This window comes from Bison bison, unplaced genomic scaffold (genome assembly GCF_000754665.1).
Source record: "Bison bison bison isolate TAMUID 2011002044 unplaced genomic scaffold, Bison_UMD1.0 scf7180017864215, whole genome shotgun sequence".
NCBI lineage: Eukaryota > Metazoa > Chordata > Mammalia > Artiodactyla > Bovidae > Bison > Bison bison.
Genome location: NW_011494787.1, coordinates 10,466,898 through 10,475,532, shown reverse-complemented (window position 1 = coordinate 10,475,532; position 8,635 = coordinate 10,466,898). Strand labels below are relative to the sequence as shown.

At 39.9% G+C, this 8,635-nt stretch overlaps 1 protein-coding gene across 1 annotated transcript in view; it reads right to left on the bottom strand.

Annotated features, from left to right (window-relative positions):
* PLA1A (phospholipase A1 member A) overlaps positions 1–7,948 on the bottom strand; it is a 27,455-nt gene extending 19,507 nt beyond the window's left edge. Inside the window, 1 exon segment of the mRNA XM_010845378.1 lies at positions 7,770–7,948. Coding sequence (XP_010843680.1) covers positions 7,770–7,947 — 178 coding nt within the window. The 5' untranslated portion in view covers position 7,948.
* Between the last annotated feature and the right edge of the window lie 687 nt (positions 7,949–8,635).

Genomic DNA, 8,635 nt, shown 5'->3' with positions numbered 1-8,635 from the left:
TGGATCCTTCGCTCAGAACCCTCAGGAGGAACAAACCCCACCACCACCTTAATCTCAGACTTGCAGCCTCCAGAAGTGTGAGAGGATAAACTTCTGTTGTTTAAGCCACCTGTCTCCGGCACTTTCTTACAACAGTCCTGGATAAATAATACAGTTTTCTGAGAAGAACCCTGGGCTATAAAATAAGCAGTTGCCCTGGGGACTAGGCTTACTCTGGTCTGTTCATCCCATCCCAGAGTGATCACTTCTCACTAATCACCTTTTGTCCTTAGGAGCAGTCCGGAGCCACTCCAGAGCCTGCAGTGCCCAGCACGTGGCTGCCCAGATGATAGAGAAGGCCTTTAATGCCTTCTATTGTATTGTATTATATTGGACAGTGCCTTCCAACAGATACCTTTAAATAGGATATTTTATAGTCAAGGTCACTGAAGGGCCTTCTACAGTACTGAACTGAAATGGCAGCATACTGTAACGCCTGCATCCCAGGGAGCTGAAAATCTGACCTATCTTTAAGACCCAACAGTCCGTTCTCATGCCTGTGATAAAGAGGGGGGCCTCTAACGCCCAGCTGTCTTACAGAAAGAGACTGGCAGGAGCCGCAGTGCATGTACCGAGTGCCCACAGGGCCCCAATCCTGGTGCTGTTAGCAGTGACGTCACATTCCTACCACAGGACAAAGCCATTTGCAACATCAGAAGGCAGGTCTAGGTTGCAAACTGATTTGCACAGCCCTCTTCACAAGGAAGACAGCTCTCTCAGGTTTCTGGAATAGGTCTCTGCCTTCAGAGGTAACTGGGGAGCATGTACGGAAGGCCTGTGGATCTGCAGTGCACTGGGCATTGGTACTGTGAGCAGAATGTGGGCGCCCCACCCTTATAGCATGCCACCAATAGTTTCCTCACCTCTGCATCTCAGCCCCAGGCCTGGTCCCTGAGTCCCCTTGCATCTCCCTTCTCACCAGCCAGATCTCGGACACCCCTGCAGTGAAGCCCACTCTGACAGTGCAGGCCCCCAGGCTCCTCTGCCTGTGGCAACTTGTGCTCCTATGACCCAAGATAGACTTGTCATGACTTGACCACCTCATCTGCCTCCCCTACTTTTGGAAGAAAAGATGAAAAGCCTCCTCTTGAACAGGAGACCTGAACCACATACATGACTGCATTGCTCTATTGGTCATGTAGTAAACATAGTTTGTCACAGAGCAAGGCCCAACAAGCATCACAGAATCAACATATTCCAGACAATGTTATCTAAATAAGTGGCAATAAAAATTAGAAATCAATAACAAAATTATTTAAAGATACATTTGGAAATTGTAAGTTTAATTCCCTTTTAAGTAATGAATGAGTTGAATAATCACAATAGAAATTAGAGAATATTAAAAGCTAAAGACGATTAAACCAATACAATATCAAAACGAGTTAAAGTAGCTAAAACAGTACTAGACTGATAGCTATTAATGTAACCTTAAATGCAAATATGAGAGGGAAATGGGGAAAGATACAGATCATGTAAGTTAATCTTGTAAGTCAGAAAATTGAGAAATAATACTACAGCAATTCCAAATAAAATGTAGGGAAATAAATACAAAGGAAGTAATTAAAATTAAAGAAAACAATGAATAAGAATGTCATCAAGAGCAATCCAGCCCATGCAGTTGCTCAGGTCCACCTTCCTGGAGAGATGTGACACTTTGCTCTCTCCTACCCCCAGAAAAATGGTAAGTAAATCCTCAGAACAAAATATTCAGAATTAAACCATTCTCACTACCTACACTGGTGCCACTTTGGTTTAAACCACCATCATTTCTCAAAATTATGTGGCCTGCAATGCTTTTCCTGCCTTCATCCTCTTCAGCCTATTTGCAGCACAGTTGCCTGGAAAATCCCATGGACGGAGGAGCCTGGTAGGCTGCAGTCCATGGGGTCGCTAAGAGTCAGACACGACTGAGCGTCTTCACTTTCACTTTTCACTTTCATGCATTGGAGAGGGAAATGGCAACCCACTCCAGTGTTCTTGCCTGGAGAATCCCAGGGATGGGGGAGCCTGGTGGGCTGCCGTCTCTGGGGTCGCACAGAGTCAGACACGACTGAAGCAACTTAGCAGCAGCAGCAGCAGCAGCTAGAAAAGTAAACTAAATCATGTCACATCTCTGAGTAAAAGCCACCAAGGCATTTCATTCAGAATAAAATCCAAAGTCCTAACAGTGGAAGAAAGCCCTAAATATCTAGACCATCCTCCTGAGGAGCCTTCTCCTGCCCCACTATTGCTTCCTTTTCCAGCCACTGTCCTCCTAGCTTTTCCTCACTCTACACAGGTTCCTGTTGGAGGTTCTATGCGCTGGGCATTCTTTCTGCATGGCATGTCTTTCTCCAGACATCCACGTGGCTAATTCCCACTTCTGCTTTAAGTCTTTGCTTGTCAAATGTCATCTCCTTTCCTCTAACCCCCATTTAAATTGCCATCTGCCTATGTGCCTGAAACAAATGGCTCAGCTGGTAGAGAATCTGTCTACATACAGGAGACACAGGAGACGCAGGTTCGAGCCCTGAATCAGAAAGATCCCTTGGAGGAGGAAATTGCAACCCACTCCAGTATTCTTGCCTGAAAAATCCCACATACAGAGGAGCTTGGTGGGCTGCAGTCCATGGGGTCACAAAGAGTCAGACACGACTGAGCAGAACACACAGACTAAGTGCCTCACCTCCATTCTCTGAATCTTCTTTATCCTGATTTATTTTTATAGCAATCATCACCCAATCAAGTTTTTATTTACCAGTTTATTATTAAATGTGTTGCTTATTAATTTTCCCACATTAGAAGATATGTTCAAAGAAGGAAGAGATTTTATCTATTTTGCTCACTCTACTGCCTAGAATAGTACTTGCCACATGGAATAAATACCAAAAAGTAGTTCTTTGAACAGGATAATAAACTAGATGTTCTTAAAAAAATAAGATGTACTTTTGATGCTGCTGCTGCTGCTAAGTCACTTTAGTCGTGTCCGACTCTCTGCGACCCTATAGACGGCAGCCCACCAGGCTTCTCTGTCCCTGGGATTCTCCAGGCAAGAATATTGGAGTGGGTTGCCAGTTCCTTCTCCAAAGTATGCATGCATGCTAAGTCGCTTCAGTCATGTCCGACTCTGTGTGACCCCATAGATGGCAGCCCACCAGGCTCCTCCATCCACAGGACTCTCTATAAGACATAGTAAAAAGAGGGAAGTCACAAATAAATAATATAGAGAATTAAAAGGGGATGTAAACACAGCAAATTTTTTTAAACCACAAAGGAACATATTTACACCCATCCAACAGTTTAAAAATACAGATGTTTTCCTAAATTGATAATTTCCTAGAAAAATAGCTTACTAAAACTTAGTCAAGAAAGAAAAAAAACAGAAAACCAAATCTAAAGCTGTAGCATAAAGGAACTGAAACTGTAGTTTTAAATCTATTCATCAAAAAACTATATTAGGACAGATTTCACATAGAAATTCCACCAACAGGTCAATTCCTATCTTACTATTTCAGAGAATAGAATAGGAGAGAAAGAATCCAAACTCATTCTATGAAAATAGCCAAAATGTCAAAACTGGACAAATAAAGAAGGAGAAAGGAAAACTAAAGGCCAGTTTCACTATTGTACATAGACATAAAAACCCTAGATAAAATATCAAATCCTTCAAGGGTAACAAGAACTAAAAATACATTATGGCCAAGCAGGGTTTAGTCTAAGAAATGAAAAGATGGCTTAACATTAGAAAATATACTAATGTAATTCACATGTGAACACATTAAAGAAAAAAAAAAAACACATGCTCAACTCAATAGATGTAGGGGGAAAAAATGATAAAATTTAGTATCCAATACTCCTTAACATAAGAAAGGAAGGCTATCTACCAAAAGCCTATAGCAATGATTATACTCACTGGTGAAATGTTAGAAGCATTCCATTTGGAACTGGGAACATGAGAATGTATGCTATCAGTGCTTCTATTAAATATTGGACTGGAAGTTCTAGTCCTAGCTAGTAAAACAAGATAATAAAATAGGATAAAAGTTATGTTTGAAAAAGGGGAGAAAAATTGCCAATATTTGCAGATGATAGAATGAAACTATTCAGGGACTTCCCTGGTGGTCCAGTGGCTAAGACTCTACACTCCCAGTGCAGGCGGCTGGGTTCAATCCCTGGTGTGGGAACTGTATCCCATATTTCTCAATTAAGAGTTCACATGCCACAGCTGAGACTCAGCACAGTGAAATAAATAAATAAAAATAATTTTTTTTTTTTTAAAAATTAAACTGTCCATCATTCAAGACTATGGAGCATGGCCCAATGAATCATGCTCAGATACCCTCTCCCTGCATGCACCAAAGTGTAGTCACAGATGAATACCCAAAAGAGACAGAAAGGGACACAGACAATCTCAAATGTAAAAATAAGATCTCCACGAACAAGAACAGAATTGCAAAATGGTTCTGGGTTTCAGGTCTGGGAGAAGGCAATGTTTGTAAGCATTCAGGTTTGTGAGGTTTGAGGGGTCCAAAGTGCTCTGGCAGGTATAGAGAAGACCCATCTGTGGCCAGCAATGAAGAGAAGGACTCCCCAGCCCGGGAAAGGAAACTAAAAACAACACACACAGAAACTTTTTACTGGGGCAATAGCTTTATTGAGGAAGATAGATGGAAAGACAAAGCCTTACTAACAGAAGCTGAAACAACCCCGCCCCTGCCCCCAAAGGAGAGAGGGCGAAGATGGGAGCTCAGGAAGGAAGACACAGAGACAAAGAGAGACTGAAAATTAAAATGAAACTAATCTATTGTGTTAGAAGTCAAGGTAATAGTTACTTTTGGAGCAGTTGTGATAAAGATGGGATACAGGGAATGGGTTTTAAGAAACGGGTGATGTTTTCTTTCTTGATCTGGATGATCATTCTAAAAACTCATTAATATGTGTTTTAATAATCTGTATTTTTTGTATATATGTTGTATTTCAATAACAAATTTATTTTTTAAAAAGCTTGCAAACAAATATATAAAGACATCAAACATTTACAAAGATTGTCAATGAGTGAATCATTGATTCAATCCAGGTGAAATAAAGTTTAAAAAACTGTTGACAAAGGTTTAAAATGAGTAAGCTGAGATTATATACAAGGATAAACATAAAAACAGAGCATAGGAAATTATTAAATAAAATAGGCATAAGTGATAAGATATACAGTAAAAAAAAGCTAATTAGAAATTGGAAATGAAAAGGTCATTGAAATAAAAATATAATCAGTACACTATTGTCTAGTACAGAAGAAGTCAAAGAAGCTTTTTAATATGAAAGTGCAGTTAAAAAGTACAGGCAACACATGGAGAGGCTCCAACATTTATCTAGTGGCTGTTCTCTAAGGCAAGAGGATGGGAAAAAAAGCTGTGCTGCAAATAATTTTTTATAACGAAAAAAATATATGATTTCTCTAATCAAAAGTTATACTCAGGGCAATGAGCAAGATTTTTTTTAAAAAATGCATCTATACTAGACAGGTGATAGTAAAACTGCAGAACATTAGGTATAACAGATATTCTTAAACATTCCCAGACAAATGCATTGGAAAACTTAATAGCAATGAAAAATATAATTTCCTGAAACTGAATCAGAAAGAAATAAAAATCCTAATAAACCTATTAGAACCAAAAAAAAAAAATTGAATTGGTAATCAAGAGTCTTCTCTCACCATAAAATGTGCTAGATCCAGATGGTTTTATTTGAAAAGTCCACAAAACCTATAAATCATAAATAACCTTTATCTTATATTGGGTTGGCCAAAAGTTCATTTGGATTTTTCTGGAGGCTAGAATAAAAAAACCCAAAGAACTTTTGGCCAACCCAATATAAAACTATTTCATAGAACAAACTTATTTCCTGCAGTTATAATCATCTTGGAAAAGGAAATGGCAACCCACTCCAGTATTCTTGCCTGGAAAATCCCATGGAGAGAGGAGCCTGATGGGTTATAGTCTACAGGGTTGCAAAGAGTCAGATATGACTGAAGCAACTTAGTAGCAGCACCATCATGACCAAAGAAGGGCAATAAAAGAAAAGAAAACGATAGATAAGTTTCCTTTATGAATAAACATACAAAATAATAAATATATGCAAAAATTAAAATAAATGTTGGCAAATAAAATTCAACATCATATTTAAAAATACCCCATGGGAATAGGAAAAAAAAATACCCCATGACTAAAAGATTTGCCCCTGGTGATCTTCATTTAAATACATTGAGTTTAGAAGAAAATATGAAAGATTATAAGAAGATTGCTTAAACAAGACATCAGAGACACAAATTGTAATAAGAAATAAAAATTAAGGCAATAATGTTATACTGCTTTTCCTATGAGATTGACAATACGAAAAACATTTGATAACATTAACAAAGTGTTGGTGGAGAGATGGGGAAACAAACATGCCCACATACTAATCAACAGTTATAACTTCCTTACAAGGCACTTTTTCTCACATTCATCAAAAATGTATAAGATATACATCCTTTTAGATCTAGTGTATAGTATATAAACAGCCACACAATACAAGATACATGATCACTTTATACACACACACACACACACTCACACACACAAATATATGACTGAGTTAGGGAAAAAGCACACATAAAGCTGGCTTCCCTGGTGGCTCAGATGGTGAAGAATCCACCTGCGGTGCAGGGGATCTGGGTTCTATCTCTGGGTCGGGAAGATCCCCTGAAGAAGGAACTGTATTCTTTATTGGAGAATCCCATAGACAGCCCTGGCAGGCTACAGTCCATAGGGTTGCAAAGAGTCAGACACAACTGAGTGATTAACACACACACACACATACACACACATAAAAGTAAGTAGACCTGTTCAACATCACCCAGTGAGGCAGGGAAGGGGTAAGCAGTGCTGCAAGGGTGGTATCAATCATGGAAGCTTTCCTGGAAGATGTGAAGAGCAGAAAAGGTAGTATGAGCAACTGCAGGCAGAAGGCAGACAGACACGTTGTAAAGCTGGGGAATGAGAACTAAATGTCTTGTGGAGGTGACAGAAAAGCAGTCAGCTGTTGAGGGCAGGGGAAAGGGAGCTTTCTAAGGGCGATGCCACTGCTGGTCAGAGAAGGGGATCTTCACTCTTCCCGGAATGTCTACGCCATAGGAGAGTTTAGATTTGCTATATTAAGCAAGGGAGAGTGGTGGGTGGGGTTTTCACATCGGAGGGAAATTGTACTAAAGGTTGCAGGTCATCTGTGGCTTAACAGACTAATTATCATAGTCCTACCAGGTGGGATGACAAACCTGAACTTGAGTTGGGTCAGCAAGATTAGGAAAAACCTCTAACAATCTCAATGAAAAAACCGTTGTTAGTTTGGAAAATTTTGATTTTAAAAGTAAATACATCTTGGAACAGTGAATATGTATAGTGTGAAAATGAATCATATTTTGGAGTTAATTGCATTTATTTCCTTAAACTCTTCTTGTCTTGCGCAAGGTGAAAAGGAGTAATGTAGATTTTAGAAAAATGAGTAAAACAGCTTGAAGAAGTTTAGTTTTTATGACTTAAGGACGTGCCATCATTCCCCTTATGATTGAAGGTTTTTTCCTCCCTCTTTTAAATTCATCTCAGGAGAGGACTTACAGGGGACCTTCCAAAGGTTAGTGCTGCATAAATAGATGGCGTGAAAAAAACAGAATTATTGACTGAAAGAAGTTTCACCCAAGGACCCGTTCCCCAACTTACCTGTACTTCCAACACTGAGCCACAAAAGGAGGCCCCACAACCAGAAACATCTCTCCCAGAAGTCTGGGGGCATCACTGAGCTAGAAGTCTCAGAGCTGGGGTAGAACTGACCTCTAATGACAAAGAGATCGCATAACCCAGCCTCTCGCCAAACACCCACTTGGGTCTCACTAATCATTAACTGGCGTCATGACCTGTAAAAGGAAACTTTCCCTCTTTGTTTAACTTACCCAGTTTTTCTGTTTCTTCTCAATGAAAATAAATAGTTTTTTTGTTTTTTTTTTTAAGGCAAGGGACATTGAAACACACTGTCCTTCCTCTCTGAACCAAACATCATCAGGAAACAATTTCCTGCACCTCTCCCACTTCCCATTATAAAATGTTAGTAAAACCCAAGGCAGAAGTCTTTCATCTCTAAGCAATCACAAACCCTCATTGTCCTGGAGTCATCTGTGGATATGTTTATTCCCCTAGAAGGACTCTGAACAGCTTGAGGGCAAAGACCTTCTGTTTTCATTTTTCAGTCCCCAGTGCCCAGCACAGAACTGAGTCAACAATATGTGTTTAGTGTACATTTACCAGAAAGAATGAAAGAAGATGAAACTGGCCTCATAGACTACTATCCTTAACAGAATCTTGAGGCTATAAGTAAGTCCAACCTCTAAGAAGAGATGTTCAGCTTCTTAAATTCACAGATAAAGGAACCAAGAAATAGAGAACGAAAATGACCTATGGAGAGGAGATGGTGCTGCTGGAAGTGGCAGAGCTGGCCTGGAACCAGGGTGTTTCCAGTGTACCGCTTGGCCTCTTCATCCAGAGGAGCAGCAGAAACCACAGAGTGCTCGCTCCGGACAGCTCAGGGAAAG